Source organism: Dendropsophus ebraccatus, chromosome 5, assembly GCF_027789765.1.
Source record: "Dendropsophus ebraccatus isolate aDenEbr1 chromosome 5, aDenEbr1.pat, whole genome shotgun sequence".
Lineage (NCBI taxonomy): Eukaryota > Metazoa > Chordata > Amphibia > Anura > Hylidae > Dendropsophus > Dendropsophus ebraccatus.
This window is the reverse complement of record NC_091458.1, coordinates 161,733,124-161,753,286: the sequence shown is the minus strand read 5'-3', so window position 1 is coordinate 161,753,286 and position 20,163 is coordinate 161,733,124. Positions and strand designations below refer to the sequence as shown.

General features: G+C 45.6%; 1 protein-coding gene across 8 annotated transcripts in view; it reads left to right on the top strand.

Moving 5' to 3' along the window:
* Positions 1–20,163, top strand: part of RPS6KB1 (ribosomal protein S6 kinase B1) — a 59,956-nt gene that overhangs the window by 23,657 nt on the left and 16,136 nt on the right. For 4 of the 8 annotated variants that reach the window (XM_069971791.1, XM_069971793.1, XM_069971792.1 and 1 more), the window contains exon 14: positions 871–983. In XM_069971791.1, the coding sequence (XP_069827892.1) occupies positions 871–983 (113 nt within the window). The other 4 variants (XM_069971797.1, XM_069971796.1, XM_069971794.1 and 1 more) reach the window with 4 other exon arrangements.

Here is a 20,163-nt window from a genome sequence, read left to right as displayed (position 1 = left end):
TTTGGGATTTTTTTGCGCTGACGCCGTTTACCGTACGAGATCAGGAATGTGATTAATTAATAGTTCGGGCGATTACGCTCGCGGCGATACCAAACATGTTTATTTATTTATTTGTTTACTTTTATTTAAAACCTGGGAAAAGGGGGTGATTCAGACTTTTATTAGGGGAGGGGGCTTTTTACTATTAACAACACTTTTTTTTTTTTTTTTTTTTTTTTTACACATATACTAGAAGCCCCCCTGGGGTTAGGGTTATTCCCCCCTGGGGTTAGGGTTATTCCCCCCTGGGGTTAGGGTTATTATCCTGGGGTTAGGGTTATTTCCCCCCTGGGGTTAGGGTTATTCCCCCCTGGGGTTAGGGTTATTCCCCCTGGGGGACTTCTAGTATATACACTTGGATCTCTCATTGAGATCTCTGCAGCATAGATATGCTGCAGAGATCCATGAGATCGGCACTCGTTTGCTTTCGGCTGCTGCAGCCGAAAACGAACGAGTGCCGAGCCGAGGACGGCGCCATCTTGGACGCGTCCCCGGCCGGCATCAGTAACGGAGATCGCTCCTCCGGGACAAGGTCCCGGAGGAGCGATCTCCCCCACTAGACCCCAGGGAAACGTTGCCTCCGGTAATCGGAGGCAGCTGTCAACGCTTTGAAGTGCAAGTGCCCCGCTTTGAAGTGCAAGTGAGGACATATGACGTACGCATACGTCCTATGTCCTTAAGAGGTTAAGTGATCCATCATTTTTACTACTACAAATGTCAGACAAACTGGCCTGCAGTTACTGGACCAGTGATGTCTCCTGTAATGGTAGTTGAACAATTTTTGAAAATATTCCTGTTTCCGTTTGATAACTCTTTGTATATTATTTCTAGGGTTTTACCTACGTGGCTCCTTCTGTACTTGAAAGTGTAAAAGAGAAGTTTTCTTTTGAACCAAAAATTCGGTCTCCTCGCCGATTCATTGGAAGTCCTCGAACACCTGTCAGGTAATTCAGGTTATTGTTTTCACACCATTCCTGTTTTACAATTTGTTTGTGCTTTAATTTAAATCTAAAAGCGATTACCCAGAATTCTCAAACTCAGTAGAACTGAAGTGGGTGTAACCTGCTCATAGCGGCTGATATCAGCTTTCTGCTGTTTGTGCCATCTGGGCCACGCGTACGGACAGTGTAAAATCATTTCACTGAACCCTTCGTTCACCTTTTTTAGGGGGTTTCTTTGGGTGACAGGGAAAATGTCAGTGGTGGCATACTGCTGTGCTCACTGATTGGCGGAGGAGGCATTCAAGGATGCCAGTCCCAGAAGCACTCTACAGCAGCAGAGGAGGCAGGAAATTGTGTGGTTTTCTTTTTTTCTGCCTTAGCAGAATTCTTAAAAAGAAAAAAAAAAATCTTGAGAATGCCCCAGGATCTAACCTGCTGATAGCTCCCTAGTGCGCACAGGGTGCTGAGGATGAAAGTATGTCTCATACCTTAATCCTCGGTGCCATTCCTGTTCTGCGTGAAATCCTTTGCCTGGTAAGTCGTTAGGAGCACTGGGGGCGGGGCTACAGCTGTGTGCAGATCCTGCCCCTACTGGTAGGCCATCTGGTAGCCCCACCCCCAGTGCTCCTAACAGCCTTACCTGGCAAAGGATTTCACAACAGCATGGGAATGGTGCTGAGGATGAAGGTAAGAGGCATACCATCCTCCTCCACGTCTCCTCCTCAATAGGGACATATATCAGCAGGTTAGGTTCATTTAAACTGCTGATAATCACCCTTTAATACTTTTTTTAATTTAAAACACAGACTTTTCTTACACTTTTGAATCCAAGCCACAGATGGACAACCTTTGGCCCTTCAGTTGTTGCTGAGTAGTATTCTGATAATGTCTGTATAGCTGTATATGATACAAATTGTGCCACAGCTGAAGGACCAAAGGTTCCCTATCCCCGGTCTGGTTACTGATTGACTGTGTACAATCTCTTCACACTAAGTACCCAGCGGTAGATGTCAGCATACGTGACAGGATATATAGACCACTGGTGGACTGGGTGAATCTGTAATTCTCAGTTCTCCAAGAGCTTTAGTGTCTGCGGTGTCTGCAGAGGAGGATTCCCTGTACGTTTATGTCTTTGTATGCGGCCTATAAAGCAGCAGCATGGAAGCTAGGACACAGCTGGAGTCAGCAGTTTAAAGGACAACTCCGGCGAAAAAAAATTTTGGCTTATTTAACACACATTACAAAGTTATATAACTTTGTAATGCGGTTAAATACCCGGTCTGGCCCCCTTCCCCCACTTTCCGACCTTCCACCCCGGAAGTTAAAGAATATATACATTACCTATTACGGTCGTCACGGTCCTCTTCTCTGGTGTCGAGTGACGTCAGAGCTGGGGGGCGGTCCGGGTCTTCATTGAGAGTGAATGAGAGAGAAAAGGCTGCTGGTGCACATGCGCACCAGCAGCCTTTTCATTGGCTGGAGCGCATCACATGGCTTCCAGCTTGCTCAGCCCTGATTGGCTGAGCTTGCTGGAAGCCATGTGATGCGCTCCAGCCAATGAAAAGGCTGCCGGTGCGCAAGCGCGCTGGCAGCCTTTTCTCTCATGGACCCGGAAGCAGGAGACATCGCTGGACAGCGGACGCAGGTGACGGTGAGGCGGACTGCGGGCGAATGGAGTGGCGATCGTCACCGGAGGGATGGTGAGTATGGTGTCTGTGTGTGTCTGTGTTTTTTTTTTTTTTTTTGGGGGGGGGGGGGGGTCCCGCCGGAGTTGTCCTTTAAGGCTTTTGCACAGCTGAAAGCCACAATAAAGCCCACAAAAGCTGATAGCAAGTTCTCCAAGTTTTCTGATTGTAGTGTAAATTACTATAGGTTTTTGTTATCAGGCATTTTATCCTTTTTGCATATTTTTTGCAGTGCAAGTCACGTGATTACCATTTGACGTGACCATTGACCATTTGCTGGCAGTTTTTCATGCTGTTCCTGAAACAGAACTACTTAATATTTTTCAAGGTTGATGGTCGCAGCTTTTTATATTATAGACGTTGTTTCATAGTGATTCAAGTGAACGGCCACTTTGCATTTTTTTTTTTTTGTGTATAAGGAAAAATATAAAAAATGGTGTAAAATCTCACTTTTCATTCCTTTTTTTTTTTTTTTTTTTTTTTTTTTTTTTTTTTTTTTTTAAAGCCCTGTTAAGTTTTCCCCTGGAGATTTCTGGGGACGAGGAGCAGCCGCTGGAGCCACCAATACGCAGGCACCTTCTGACTTCCGAATGGAGACAAGTGGTGTGGAACAAATGGATGTGACAGTAAGCGGAGAAGCCTCAGCTCCACTACCAATCAGACAATCCAATGCTGGGCCATACAAGAAGCAAGCCTATCCATTGATCCCCAAGCGACCGGAACATCTACGCATGAATCTATGACCATGTAGTGTTTTCTGAAACTTTGACTCATACAGGTGGTGAAACCAAGAAAGATGGAACCCAACTGGAAAAAAAAAAAAACAAAGCAAAAATATAAGTTTTGGGTTCTTTCTCACATCCCTATGATGGGAAAGTGAAATGTAGTCTTGGTTGCTGCACAGATCAGTTTGGCAAGACTAATGCGCGAACATTTAAGTTTTTTTAAGATGTAATTTATATATATATATGCTCAAATATATATATATTTCAATCAGTGGTGCAAAAAAGCAGATTAAGAAACTGTGATCAGAGATGGAGGCAATGTATTATTAAACTCCAAGCATAGAGTCAATGCCATAGCCGAAATACAGATTTGCTCAAGGATTTCATCTTACTCTACACGTTTACATTTTACTTTTTTTTTTTTTTTTTTATAATATCCCCACAAAAAGCTCAGTGGATGGAAGACGGGATCCGGAAAGGACAATTAGTTGTCTCAAGTAACGTCTTCATAGCTGAAAAAAGAGTTTGCACACAATGATTGAAAATGTTATCTAAGGATTGACCTGCATAATAATGAACTTCCTTAATGCCGTGCTAGAGGGCTAGTGTTCCCCAGAAACCATTGGCAGTCTTCCATTGTGTTTTGGGCGATATGTGCGATGAGGTGGCTTCGGAGTGTGATGACTTCCATTCTTGCTGTTCAGCATAATAGGGAATTGAGTATTGAAGGCTTCAATTGAATCCAAGGCAGACGTGAACCCTGACACTGGAGTGTTACATGCTACTAGTAATGTATTCCTTTTTGCTTTTTTCATCTTTTGTTTCCTTCTGTTCCTCTTTATATTAAGCGCTTTCTCTGCTTTTAGAAGAACTTTAAATGCTGGGACTTTCCGATTGTAAAAGTATTATGGCCTTTCTACTCATGTCTTCCACAGAGGGGGATCCAGTCCCTGGACCTAGGGAATGTTATCACAATGCTGGGCTTGGATTTTGTATGAATGCTTTGGCTTCTAGGTACAAAGAAATAAAGGTAACTTTACCTTACCTGCCTTAACAAAGCAATTTCGTGAAGATCTCTTGAAGGTGGATAAATGGTGACCGTGTTTGTCTTGTACATTCGGCAGCATCATGTTATTGTCTTTGTTGGTCACCTTGTACATTACACGAATGATGTACATGTAGACTGGAGTATAGTAGCCTTACCTGACCCAGCCACACACACCTTTCTCCTATAGCTGAGCCTAGGAAACAAGCCATACAAATGTTTGTACTGATCAGTCTGAATAAAGGAAAGCGTTTATTTGGTGCTGTTGGCATTGTAGCTATCGCTGTGTTCCAGGTAAGGTGCCCAATCTACCACCACTATAACTGGCCCTGTACCACAGTAGCCTCCTCTTCCAGTATTTTCCATGCCCAGAAGCTTATTGAGTGGTATGTAACTTGTACGTGTACCCCTACCAGCCTGCCAGCACACGAGGGAGCCCTGGCCGCTCCCAGAGAAATGGACAGACGTGTAGAGAGCTGCTTTGCGGTATACGGCTGCACCTGAGCACTAATGGCTTAGTTTGTATTTGAGCTTTTATTTGGCCTCATTCGTAGCGGTCAGTGTGATCTGGAATCAGGAGACATTGTCTGACTGCTGAGTTTTAAGCGTGGGTTGTGATTTACATCTTGATTCCTATATTGCTGTATTATACAGAAACCGTAGGTATGCGCCTTATATTTGATAGTGATTGACAAGCTTTTATGCCAAACTTTAAAGAGCTTTAGCTCCACCGTGTGAGCTGGAGTTACTTGTAAGATCCTAAGGCCCGTTTTATACTTTTTTTCTATTATGATTTGGAAAATTGTTACCAATTATCTTTATGGACGGTCGATCGTGAACTGTTGGATCCACTGACGGCCCCATCCATGTGGTGGCTGAAAGAAGCTCCTAATGACTTGTTATAATTCTGTAATAATAATAATACTGTGTGAGATTGATGCTGACCTCACTGCTGCAGCCGGGCACCAGGATCAGCCCTATGGTCATCGTGTCATTTATTTCCTCCCAGACTTTTAATGCATGTGAATGGGGTTGCAGAAACCCTGCTTACATGCATTGGAGACGTGTTCGTTGCATATTCCTGGCTGAAATCTAGGTCAAATCTAACCTGTGTGAACAAAGTCTTACTTTGGCAAAAAAATTAACTGGTGTCAGAGTTATACACATTAGTAAACTACTTCTATTTTAAATTCTTCAGTTTTCCAATACTCCTCATCAGTTGCTGTATGTTCTGCAGAAAGTGGTGTAGTCTCTCCAGTCTGACACAGTGTTCTCTGCTGCCACCTCTGTCCATGTCAGGAACTGTCCAGAGCAGAAGCAAATCCCCATAGAAAACCTCTCTTGCTCTGGACAGTTCCTGACATGGACAGAGGTGGCAGCAGAGAGCACTGTGTCAGACTGGAGAGAATACACCACTTTATGCAGGATATACAGCAGCTGATAAGTACTGGAGATTTTTACATAGAATTAAATTACAGATCTACACAACTTTCTGAAACTGATTTTTTTTGAGTGCTGATGTTTGTGGCATATACATTGTAAATGTTGGCTGGCTGATGATCATAGTGGCATACATATTGGAGGATCAGCACATACCACTGTTCTTTAGATAGTTTTATGCTTTTAGACTAATGTTACGATTTCTTAGAAACGAATGACTGAAAGATCATTGAGCTCAATGTAAATTGGCCTTGTAGTATATAAATAGCCGATTTCACTGTGTTGGAAGGTTGGCAGATACGATGTTGGTATAAAGCAGATACCTTACACCCTGTGCCGAGTTTTCCATTCATTACATATATTCACCGGTTTACTGTTGATTTGAATTTGTTGAGCCGCCATCCTGTTCTCCCAGAGGTGACGCCTAGATTACACATAAGCATCGACAGTATTTAGTTCCTTAACTGATTTTTATTTATAATTTTTATAAATTTGGCTTTTATAATCTTATGACTTCTCATTCTACAAACTGTAAGCAGATCCTTTGTTTTATCTATTTTCCCTAATAAATTACATATGAATGCTACAAAATAACCAGGTGAGTGAACACGTGTTCTTTGCTCGCACTCTGATGACTCGAAAATGGAGCCTTTTCCTCCAGCACTGGTCGGTATACATATATATCGGCATCACAATAGATGGGATGTTTCCACCCCTGAGAGACCCGTAGGATGAAAGGAAATTTTACTAATTTTAAAGCTCCACCCCCTCCTAGGCTATGAGAGGTCCCCGCCTCCAAACCATCAGTTCCATAGCATGAATCTTAATAAACACAGGGGGGTATACTTGTGATGTCCAACAGGACTTGGGGAAAACACATTAACATTCTAAATGTTAATTTCTAGTGTCCTGTTGGCTTCATAATAGATGGGGAATTAGTAGGCACCACCCCCATCAGGAGGGTCCTCAGACACTACAGCATTAAAGGGGTTATCCAATGCTACATAAGATAACCAGTTTTGCCCCGCTCTTGTCTCCAAACTGGGTGGGGTTTGAAACTATGTTCCATTGAAGTAAGTGAAGCTTAACCGCATCTAACCTAAAGACAAGCGAAAGTGGCTATGTTTTTGTAGCACTGGATAATTCCTTTAAGGACTGAAATGGCAAAAGCCATCCTGTCACATAGAAGGGAGTGTAAGAGATAATGCTTTACGAAGGTTAATGTCGTAGTCCATGTAGCCGATAAGCAGATGTCCTCAATAGGAGCAGCACATCTTTCTTCCCAGGTTGTTGACACAGCTCTTATGGAGAGGGCACCCAGGAATTTCAGAATCTGAAGATCTGCCAATTTTTCAAGAAGAAAAGTGACCTTGAAGGACAAGAACTTCATCCCTTGAGGAAGCTGAGTTGAACACACAAATGCTTAAGGACCAATGCTGAATCCCAAGGAGAGGTAGGTCTTAATAAGGGTGGTCTTAGTCTGTCAATGGCCCTGGAAAAATCCTTTATTGCCTGGAGTAATTTTTTCTTAAAAAAAATAAAAAATCTGAAAAAAGGTCTCAACCCCTTGTCAAAACCACCTTGTAGAACAGACATGTCAAACTCAGGCCCTCCAGCTGTTTTAAAACTACAATTCCCATCATGCCTGCACAGCCAAAGCTGTTGTAGAAAGTACAAAATCTGTTAGGTACTGAGATACTGAATCAATGTTTCTGGAATACTTTTTGAATTTTTGCATAAGACTAAGGGTGATATTACACGGAACGATTATCGTTCGAAAAATCGTTCGGATTTGAACGATAATCATTTCATGTAATAGCAGGCAACGATTAAACGATTAACGAGAAATCGTTGATCGTTTAATAGGATCCGGACCTTTTTTTATCGTTTGATCGTTCGGTGGAATAAGAATTCACAGCTGAAACGTATGTAATAGCGACGACTAAATGACCGCAAGAACGATCATAAATACCGATCCTCGTTTCGTGTACTTGGGTGAACGATTTCGGGTCGTTTGCCTTAGCGGTCATTTAGATCGTTAGTCGTCAGAAAATTGCTTGGTGTAATAGTACCCTTAGGGCCCTTTTCCACGGGGCGATTATCATTCGCATAATCGTTAACGATAAATGATCCAACTGACCGCTATTGCGAAAGATCTGAAATCGTTCACCCATTTACATGGAAACCTAATCGTTACTTATGATCATTCTTGCAGTCGTCTTGTAGTCGCTATTGCCTTCTTCACTACAGCAAACGACCGAACGATGTCTTATTCAATGCAAACGAGCAATGATAAAAATAGGTCCAGGTCTTATTAAACGATTAACGATTTCTTGTTCGGTCGTTAACTGCTATTTAACTGAACGATTATCGTTTAGATGCGAATGATTTAACGATAATCTGAACGATAATCGCTCCGTGGAATAGAGCCCTTAATCGTCTGACTTCCTGAGTGGGATAAAGTCTGGAATACCCTCTGTGAGATTCTCAGAGAGATTCTCAATAGAGATCTGTTAGACCCTAAGCTGTCAGATTTAACACTTTCAGGTTCTGACAACAATGTGATCTCTGAGTCACCTGATTCGTCCACAGTGGTAGTCTCCAATAGTTTTCCTGGCTCAGTGTCATGAGTACTGGAAACCAAGCTCTCTTCGGCCAGGAGAGAATCATGGCTATGACCGACGCCTGCATGATCATCATTAATACTCTATCAGGGATACAAGCGGAAAAATGTATGCCAGTTCTAACGTCCATGGAATTGTCATGATGTCTATTACAACCGGGCTGTCTGAAGTGTACGGGGAGCAGAATCTGCTGAGTGTGGCGTTGGACCGGGTCGCTGTTAAATCTATCTGGGTAAGGCCCCATCTCTGTACCAGCATTCGGAAGAGGGTAGAGTTCAGACACCACTCTCCTGGAACAATCAGTCATCAATTGAGACCATCGGCTAGGATATTCAAGTCTCCCTTGATGTGGGTTGTGGATAACCTGGTTATTTTCCCCTCTCTCCAGTTGCAGATCTTCCCTACTCAGAAGAGACTGGGATCTGGTGCCTCCTTGTTTGTTAATATACCAAACACGCGCTGTATTGTCCAAGAGGACTCGTATTGCCTTCTAGAGAAGGAGCAAAATGACAGCGTATGTCCTATAGCTCTGTTTCCCCATATTGGAGGAAAGTCAATGTCCATGTGCCTGAGACCTGAAGATTTTCCAGATGTGCTCCCCGGCCGGTCTCCAAAGCATCTGTGGTAAGAAAAACCCATTTTGCTTCTCCTAGCACCTTTTCATCCTTGAGATTTCTCCGCCGAGCAAGAAGTGTCCTGCTGTTGACAGACTGCGAACAACACAACTGACATTTACGATAATCCCATCCATCTGCCGAAGGGTTCTCTGAAACCATAAACAGAAAATAACCCATAGGTCTAAAATCGCAAAGGGAGGTGGTGGACTCACCACACTGCATGCAGGTAAGTTATTTTTTCTTGTAAGTTATCTTGAGGCCTGGCACCTCCTGACCCTTCCCTAGAGGACATCTAGTATACATATAAAAAATTTCAATACCGATAAATAAAATAAAGTACAGCAAAGTGGAACCCCATACACACATACCAGAAAAGTTATCCAAAAAGCAGCACAGCACACCTAACACAGACACTGCACCTCTGCTCATAGAGGAAGCCAAAGCACTGGGACAGACAGGCTTAAATCGCTTCACGTGCCAAAAATAGGCCTCTGCCCCTTGCACCGCCTCGCAACACAAAAGAGAGCAACTAAACAAGTGAGATAGAAAACACACGCCCCAGTCTGAAAAAAACCACCATCCAGTAGTCCGCAATACTGTGGACGCTGGCTACACCAAGATGGCGGCACCCACGCTAGAGACTGGAAGTTGCGTGTCCCGCACCAGAAGTAAGCCGCAGGCATGGACACCGGCTCCAGACACAACAGGAAACCTTCTCGGCGCCACCAAAAAAAAACAGAAAACATCCCCACAGCTCATCTAGCACAAGAAAAGTAAAAAAAAAAACAACAACCTGGCCCTCTCATCTGCGGTCCTACAAGGATGAAAAAAGAACTGAAGGTATGGGGGCAGGGGGCTTTCTTACAACCTAGAAGGAGGTGGAGTTTTAAAATTTCCTATCGTCCTGCGGGTCTCAGGTGCAGAGACATCCCATCTATTGTAATGCCAACAGGATGCTGGTGAAATCTACACTCAGCGGCCACTTTATTAGGTACACCATGCTAGTAACGGGTTGGACCCCCTTTTGCCTTCAGAACTGCCCCAATTCTTGGTGGCATAGATACAACAAGGTGCTGGAAGCTTCCTCAGAGATTTTGGTCCATATTGACATGATGGCATCACACAGTTGCCGCAGATTTGTCGGCTGCACATCCATGATGCCAATCTCCCGTTCCACCACATCCCAAAGATGCTCTATTGGATTGAGATCTGGTGACTGTGGAGGCCATTGGAGTACAGTGACCTCATTGTCATGTTCAAGAAACCAGTCTGAGATGATTCTAGCTTTATGACATGGTGCATTATCCTGCTGAAAGTCGCCATCAGATGTTGGGTACATTGTGGTCATAAAGGGATGGACATGGTCAGCAACAATACTCAGGTAGGCTGTGGCGTTTCAAAGATGCTCAATTGGTACCAAGGGGCCCAAAGAGTGCCAAGAAAATATTCCCCACACCATGACACCACCACCACCAGCCTGAACCGTTGATACAAGGCAGGATGGATCCATGCTTTCATGTTGTTGACGCCAAATTCTGACCCTACCATCCGAATGTCGCAGCAGAAATCGAGACTCATCAGACCAGGCAACGTTTTTTCCAATCTTCTACTGTCCAATTTCGATGAGCTTGTGCAAATTGTAGCCTCAGTTTCCTGTTCTTAGCTGAGCGGAGTGGCACCCGGTGTGGTCTTCTGCTGCTGTAGCCCATCTGCTCAGAGTTGGCCGTACTGTGCGTTCAGAGATGCTCTTCTGCCTACCTTGGTTGTAACGGTTGGCTATTTGAGTCACTGTTGGCTATTTGAGTCACTGTTGCCTTTCTATCAGCTCGAACCAGTCTGCCCATTCTCCTCTGACCTCTGGCATCAACAAGGCATTTCCGCCCACAGAACTGTCGCTCACTGGATGGTTTTTCTTTTTCGGACCATTCTCTGTAAACCCTAGAGATGGTTGTGCGTGAAAATCCCAGTAGATCAGCAGTTTCTGAAATACTCAGACCAGCCCTTCTGGCACCAACATCCATGCCACGTTCAAAGGCCCTCAAATCACCTTTCTTTGCCATACTGATGCTCGGTTTGAACTGCAGGAGATTGTCTTGACCATGTCTACATGCCTAAATGCACGCCATGTTGCCGCCATGTGATTGGCTGATTAGAAATTAAGTGGTAACGTGCAGTTGGACAGGTGTACCTAATAAAGTGGCCGGTGAGTGTATATATATTATTATTAGCATGAGATCTATTTTATTATTATTATTTATTTATAAATCGCCCTTAGTTCCAGAGCGCTATACAAGAGATAGGGGGTAACAAACGAGAACATTACAAGATCAAAACATATTACATGAAGGTAGATCGCCGACTGATACATAGGGAGAAAGGAGCCTGCCCGCCAGGTATTACATAGGGAGAGAGGAGCCTGCCCGCCAGGTATTACATAGGGAGAGAGGAGCCTGCCCTGCCAGGTATTACATAGGGAGAGAGGAGCCTTCCCGCCAGGTATTACATAGGGAGAGAGGAGCCTGCCCGCCAGGGCTTTTTTTTTAATTTGATTGTGAATACACCGCACTAACTAATCTGTATTGGTAACTATACATTGTAGCCTTTATACAGATTTATCTGACAGAATCTTGAAGCCAAAGCCAGGAACAGACTATAAACAGGGAACATGCCATAAAGGAAAGACAAATTTCTCCTCTTCTCCAATCCTTCCCTGGCTTTGGCTTCAATAATCTGTCAGATAAATCTCTCTGTGTAACAGCTCCCTTAGGCATCTGCCGTCTGTGTGAATGATGCTCTGCCCATAGCAAGAGAATCTACCAGGTGATGTCTGACAGGTGATACACTGAAGATATCCATTACCAGAGGGGCTGGGCCAATAAATTGTCAGAATAGATGATTTAGCAGCCTGTTCTACATAGCAAGGGGGCATTCACACCGTCCATGTACAAAGATGTGCTACGGACCAGAATTTTTAAACTCTAACCATCATTATGATGCCGGGAGCTCTGAAGCCTGTTTAAATATTCTTGCTCCTGTACTGTTACAGCCGTGCTGTTATATATGTACAGAAGCGCAAACATTTAAAGTGTCACTGTTGTTTAAAAAAAAAAACTGACATGTCATACAGACATCTTAAGAGACATGTCAAGTTTTGATGGGTCCAGGTACCAAGCGGGAGAGGACTGGGCTCCTGGGCGTCCGCTCCCCACAAGAAAAAAAGTCAGGCTCTATACACCTACACAATGAGCACAACACCTTGGCGCATCTTCTCCCGACTCATTCTCCCAATCGGTACAGGTGTGAACACTCAGACCCGGACCGGTCAAAACTTTTAACATGTCCAAAGTTTTTATATGATGACAGTGACAATTTAAATACAACCATTATCCCAAGGCATAACTCTGTATTACACTAATGGGGGGGGGGGGGGCTTCACATAACTCACTCCTAACAGGTAATAGAAGAACTAGGGCCTGTGTATTGTCTATATCTCCTGGCGTGTCCCTCTCTTTACAGACAATGCATCATCATGTCACAGGAGGCTTTGCTGGATCTTGTCTCTAGCTTCTCCCCCCAAGTGATGTCACCATCTCTGTCCAGCCCCTCCAGCATACGTCACCATCTCTCTATCATATACACACCATTCTTTTATCGGGGGTTTTAGGGAGCATAAGGTGTGATTACAACATGCTGCCTTGTGCTGGATGATGCAACAGGTGCTGCAACTTTACTACAGTAGTATATCGTATTGAGTGTAGTGAGATGCTCTGCAACAGCTTTGGGTGAGGAATTGGTGGGGAGTAGGCAAGGTGCGAGGACTGTGATGAACAGCTGAGTGAAAGCAATTAATTCTAGGACTTGTAGTCCTCAGCAGCTGCTCAACCAACCAAGTAAAATCATGAAATACAGAACAAAGACCCCCAAATCTAATGGATTTTTGGTAGTATCAGAACTTTATTTTTTAACCTGAAAATATCCCTTTAAGTGGGTGAAGACATGTTACTAATTGCAAGGAAAATGGTAATGCCCACCTTTTGGTTAAGAAAAAAACTGACAGAAATAATGTGTGAACATAGCCTTAAGGGGTTATCCAGGCTTACAAAAACAGTAAAACAGCTGTCCTCAGGGCGTGTGAGATACGAAGCTTCGATCCATTCACTTCAATGGAACTGAACTGCAATACCATTTAGATGCGATTGTCACAAGTGACTGCTACATTCAAATGGCCTTTGTATACCGCATTGGTGGTTCAATGCTCCCAATCAGGTTGTCCGTACAGTCCCAGGACTGACTGCAGCAGCCTGAAGCATCTATGCAGTGTATACCTATAGACTGACTCCTGGGGCAACCACGTATGGCAGGGATTGGGAACCTGCCACCCTTCAGCTGGTGCAGTTTTGCAACAGCTGGAGGGCCAAAGGTTCCCCAAGCCTGACTTAAAGGGGAACTCCATATAAGGAAAACCTTGTTTTCTATTAAAAGTACATTAAAAGTGATATAGATGTGTCTATATAATGTATTACCATATCTGTACGGTTCTGCCACACTGGTAGCGGATAGAAATCCAGAAGGTGAAGAAAACGGTCCTCTGTGCCAATTCACATTGTCTCCTGCTCCCACCTTAGGAGACAAATATGCCATGCCTCTGTCTCACATTGTGTATGTTTGCTTAGCACAGGCTGATGATGCAGACAGGGGGCAGGGCGTGATGTCACAGGAGGTGGGGCTAGATTCCCCCAATCCCAAGTGATTCACCATCTCCGACCAGCCAGAAGCAGCTGCTGCAACTTCACTGATTAAGCAAAAGTATGCTCTGAAATTAGGGCTATATTTACATATTTTGGAGTGTCATTGCAGTACAACAGCGTCTTCACAAAAATTATGCACTAACACAATTAAATGATGCCAAACGGCCAGGAAGTACAGCCACAAAATACAGAACAAAGAACCCCAAAACAAATGGATTTTTGGTAGTTTCAAAACTGGGAAAGACAGGTAAGTAATGCTATATGCAGCAGGTTAATTTTTTTACCTCTACCTGGAGTTCCCCTTTAACCCTTTGAGGACCAGGCCCAAAATGACCCAGTGGACCGCGCAAATTTTGATCTTAGTGTTTCCGTTTTTCCCTCCTCCCCTTCTAAGAGCTCTAGCACTCTCAGTTTTCTACCTACAAGCCATGTAAGGGCTTATTTGTTACAGGTATAGTTGTACTGTGTAATGGCGTCATTCATTTTACCATAACATGTATGATGGAATTCCAAATATATTATTTATGAAGATATAAATTGGTGAAATCGCAAAAAAGAATGCAATATGGTAACGTTTGGGGGGTTCCTGTGTCTACGTAATGCACTATATGGTAACAGCGACATGATACTATTATTCTATAGGTCAGTCCGAACACAACCACATGCAGGTTACACAGATTCTCTAATGTTATATATTTTTTTTAAATGAAATCCTTTTTTTGGCAATTAATTATAAATAAAATGGGACTATTGTGACGCTTATAACGGTTTTATTTTTTCACCTATGGGGCTGTATGGGGTGTCATTTTTTCCGCCATGATCTCTAGTTTTTATTAATACCATATTTCTGAAGATCGGACGTTTTGATCACTTTTTATTAATTTTTTTATATATAATGTAACATAAAATCGGTAATCTGCGCACTTTTTTCACTCTTTTCGTCTACGCCGTTTACCGTTCGCAATGACGCTTGTTATATTTTCATAGATCGGACAATTACGCACGCTACGGTATATTATATGTTTATTTGTTTATTTATTTTTATATGTTTTATTTATATAATGGGAAAGGGGGGTGATTTCACCTTTTATTGGGGGAGGGGTTTTGGGGTAGTGTGTTAGTGTTTTTAACTTTTTTTTTTTTTACACATTTGAAGTCCCTTTGGGGGACTTTTACATAGATTAGTTTGATTTCTACACTGATGAATGCTATGCCATAGGCATAGCATTGATCAGTGTTATCGGCGATCTGCTCATTGAGCCTGCCTGTGCAGGCTCAGTGACCAGAGCGCCGATCGGACCGCACGGAGGCAGGTGAGAGACCTCCGGCGGCTCGTTTTACCGATCGGGATCCCCGCAGTCACACTGCGGGGTTCCAGATCGGTAAGTGACAGGGGACTCCCCCTGTCACTTACACTTAAACGCCGCGGTCGCAGCGTTTAAGGAGTTAATGACACGCGGCAGCGCGATCGCTGCAGCGTGTCATTGCCGGTGAGGTCCCGGCTGCTGATTGCAGCCGGCCCCCACCTGCTATGAAGCGCGCTCCGGAGCACGCTTCATAGCGGGAGAAACACCCAGGGCGTACAGTTACGCCCTAGGTCGTCTGGGGACAGACTTCCATGGCGTAACTATACGCCCTGGGTCGTCTAAGGGTTAAAGGGAACCAATCAGCTCAACTGGGCTGATTTGGTTCCCTGCAGCACTGTATACAGCTCCTGTGCAGCTTGCAGCATGTACCGGCTGCAGCTTTATACCTGAGAAAATGAACTTTAATCCCCCTGCATGCGGCAGGTAGTCATTTGGGCAGTTCCCTGTCTGTCACTCATCCCCGCCCTGCACGCTGACAGGCAGAGAGTCGTAACCAGACACGGGTGGAAAGACGCCCAGATTAAAAGGGGTACTCCAGTGAAAAGCTTTTTTCCAGTAATTGAAACACAAAGTTATATAACTGTAACATACTTCAATCACCTATCTGCCCCCCTTCCCTATCTTTTTCCTCCTGAACCCCCCACCAGGAAGTGAAGTAAACTCATACGTACCTAATGACTAGTGACCCCAGGCTTTTCTGTGGCAGCCATTTTGTGACATTGACATCATCAAGAGGGAGGGCGGGTTTAAGCCATGTTAGGCCAGCCTCCCTTTGTCAGATGACACAGGTCGCTCAGTTCTGATTGGCTGAATAAGATGTAAGCCATCTAACAGTTTTACAGAGTCAGTTAGACATCACAGGAGACAAAGTGCATCATGGGAAAGTCCAAACCAGGAAGTAAAGAAATGAACGAAGACACCAACTGGAGGCTCAGAGACCTGCAAACAGCAAATTCAAATGGAGACAGACTCCGGATGGGTGGTAAATGTAAAAACTATGTTTGATTGTTTTTTTTCTCAGCGCCCCTTTAATCCTCCTGCACGCGGAAGGAAGTCAACTTCATTTTCTCAGGTATAAAGCTGCAGCCGCAGCCAATACATGCTGCAAGTCCCCCAGGAGCTCTATACAGTGCTGCAGGGCTCATTAGTTTCCTTTAAATGTTGAAAAAAAAATTCTCAATAAATAAAATAAATCCATCCCCAAATCTTCTTTCCCTGTATAATAATAAAGCCGCCACATCGGTCCAGTTACCTGCAGAATGGCTGAAATGTCGCCTCAAAGACGCAATATGGAGAACATTCTACCACACGGAGGAAGAGCAGGTCTGCCGCAATATAGAGAACATTCTACCACACGGAGAGAGAGCAGGTCTGCCGCAATATAGAGAACATTCTACCTCACGGAGGAAGAAGAGGAGGTCTGATGCAATATAGAGAACATTCAACCACATGTAGGAAGAAGAGGAGGTCTGCCGCAGTATAGAGAGCATTCTACCACATGGAGAGAGAACAGGTCTGCCGCAATATAGAGAACATTCTACCACACGGAGAGAGCAGGTCTGCCATAATATAGAGAACATTCTACCACACGGAGAGAGCAGGTCTGCCACAATATAGAGAACATTCTACCACACGGAGAGAGCAGGTCTGCCACAATATAGAGAGCATTCTACCACACGGAGGAAGAAGAGCAGGTCTGCCGCAATATAGAGAACATTCTACCACACGGAGGAGGAAGAGCAGGTCTGCCGCAATATAGAGAACATTCTACCACACGGAGGAGGAAGAGCAGGTCTGCCGCAATATAGAGAACATTCTACCACACGGAGAGAGTAGGTCTGCCACAATATAGAGAGCATTCTACCACACGGAGGAGGAAGAGCATGTCTGCCGCAATATAGAGAGCATTCTACCACACGGAGGAAGAGTAGGTCTGCCGCAATATAGAGAACATTCTACCACATGGAGAGAGCAGGTCTGCCGCAATATAGAGAACATACTACCACATGGAGAGAGCAGGTCTGCCGCAATATAGAGAACATTCTACCACACGGAGGAGGAAGAGCAGGTCTGCCGCAATATAGAGAGCATTCTACCACACGGAGAGAGAGCAGGTCTGCCGCAATATAGAGAACATTCTACCACACGGAGGAAGAAGAGCAGGTCTGCCGCAATATAGAGAGCATTCTACCACACGGAGGAAGAGCAGGTCTGCCGCAATATAGAGAACATTCTACCACACGGAGGAAGAAGAGCAGGTCTGCCGCAATATAGAGAACATTCTACCACACGGAGAGAGCAGGTCTGCCGCAATATAGAGAACATTCTACCACATGAAGAGAGAGCAGGTCTGCCACAATATAGAGAACATTCTACCACACGGAGAGAGCAGGTCTGCCGCAATATAGAGAACATTCTACCACACGGAGGAAGAGCAGGTCTGCCGCAATATAGAGAACATTCTACCACATGGAGAGAGCAGGTCTGCCGCAATATAGAGAACATTCTACCACACGGAGGAAGAGCAGGTCTGCCGCAATATAGAGAACATTCTACCACACGGAGGAAGAGCAGGTCTGCCGCAATATAGAGAATATTCTACCACACGGAGGAAGAGCAGGTCTGCCGCAATATAGAGAGCATTCTACCACACGGAGGAAGAGCAGGTCTGCCGCAATATAGAGAACATTCTACCACACGGAGGAAGAGCAGGTCTGCCGCAATATAGAGAACATTCTACCACACGGAGGAAGAGCAGGTCTGCCGCAATATAGAGAACATTCTACCACACGGAGGAAGAGCAGGTCTGCCGCAATATGGAGAACATTCTGCCACAATATAGAGAGCATTCTACCACATGGAGAGAGAACAGGTCTGCCACAATATAGAGAGCATTCTACCACACAAAGAGAGAGCAGGTCTGCCGCAAGATTTATGGGAAAATCAAGAGAGAAAAAGTCGGAGAGGCAGCTCTGTGAGGTGAGAGTCACTGCTGCTGGTTATTTCCCGCCCATTATTATAATGAGCACAGGGCGGGATGCGGCCCCAGCTGCCCTGTACGTGACATATCCGCCCCCTGCCCGTGGTATCTGCTCCAAACCGCCCGCTCATCGCTGCACCACGTGACCGACGTAATCACCGCCGTACCACGTGATTCCCATAACACAGCGGAGCTCCTGCAAGAGTCGCGCGACGTCACTTATGAAACCAGGTGGTTGGTCACGTGATGTGATGAGGTAAGGAGGTCCTTGTATCAAAGTGAAAGTAACCGGTACGGAAGGTGGGCAGCGCTCTCTCCCCTCATACAGCGCTCTCTCCCCTCATACATCATGCATCCCCTCATACAGCGCTCTCTCCCCTCATACATCATGCATCCCCTCATACATCCCCTCATACAGCGCTCTCTCCCCTCATACATCATGCATCCCCTCATACAGCGCTCTCTCCTCATACAGCGCTCTCTCTCCTCATACAGCGCTCTCCCATCATACATCATGCATCCCCTCATACAGCGCTCTCTCCCCTCATACAGCGCTCTCTCCCCTCATACAGCGCTCTCTCCCCTCATACAGCGCTCTCTCCCCTCATACATCCCCTCATACAGCGCTCTCTCCTCATACATCCCCTCATACAGCGCTCTCTCCCCTCATACAGCGCTCTCCCCTCATACATCATGCATCCCCTCATACAGCGCTCTCTCCTCATACAGCGCTCTCTCCCCTCATACAGCGCTCTCCCCTCATACATCATGCATCCCCTCATACAGCGCTCTCTCCCCTCATACATCCCCTCATACAGCGCTCTCTCCTCATACATCCCCTCATACAGCGCTCTCTCCCCTCATACAGCGCTCTCCCCTCATACATCATGCATCCCCTCATACATCATGCATCCCCTCATACAGCGCTCTCTCCCCTCATACATCCCCTCATACAGCGCTCTCTCCTCATACATCCCCTCATACAGCGCTCTCTCCCCTCATACAGCGCTCTCCCCTCATACATCATGCATCCCCTCATACATCATGCATCCCCTCATACAGCGCTCTCTCCCCTCATACATCCTCTCATACAGCGCTCTCTCCCCTCATACATCCCCTCATACAGCGCTCTCTCCCCTCATACAGCGCTCTCTCCTCATACATCCCCTCATACAGCGCTCTCCCCTCATACATCATGCATCCCCTCATACAGCGCTCTCTCCCCTCATACATCCTCTCATACAGCGCTCTCTCCCCTCATACATCCCCTCATACAGCGCTTTCTCCCCTCATACATCCTCTCATACAGCGCTCTCTCCCCTCATACATCCCCTCATACAGCGCTCTCTCCCCTCATACATCCCCTCATACAGCGCTCTCTCCTCATACATCCCCTCATACAGCGCTCTCTCCCCTCATACAGCGCTCTCCCCTCATACATCATGCATCCCCTCATACAGCGCTCTCTCCCCTCATACATCCTCTCATACAGCGCTCTCTCCCCTCATACATCCCCTCATACAGCGCTCTCTCCCCTCATACAGCGCTCTCCCCTCATACAGCGCTCTCTCCCCTCATACCTCTCACACATTAGAAGGAGACAGGATTGTTATATAGGAATCAAGCGGAGCCGCCATTTATATGCCGCAGGGACTGATGGGAGGCTGGAGTGCAGCCGCCTCTTATCCACACGGCTGCTCACTGAGTGCGGCCATAGCCTCTCTAGTATCCCTCTTCAGCCTTCTCCCGCCTCTATCCAGCCTCCCCCGCCTCCCCTCTGCCTCTCCCCCGCCTCCCCTCTGCCTCTCCTCAGCCTCCCCTCTGCCTCTCCCCAGCCTCCCCTCGCCTATCCTCTCCTCTGCCTCTCCCCAGCCTCCCCTCGCTTATCCTCTCCTCTGCCTCTCTCCAGCCTCCCCTCGCTTATCCTCTCCTCTGCCTCTCCCCAGCCTCCC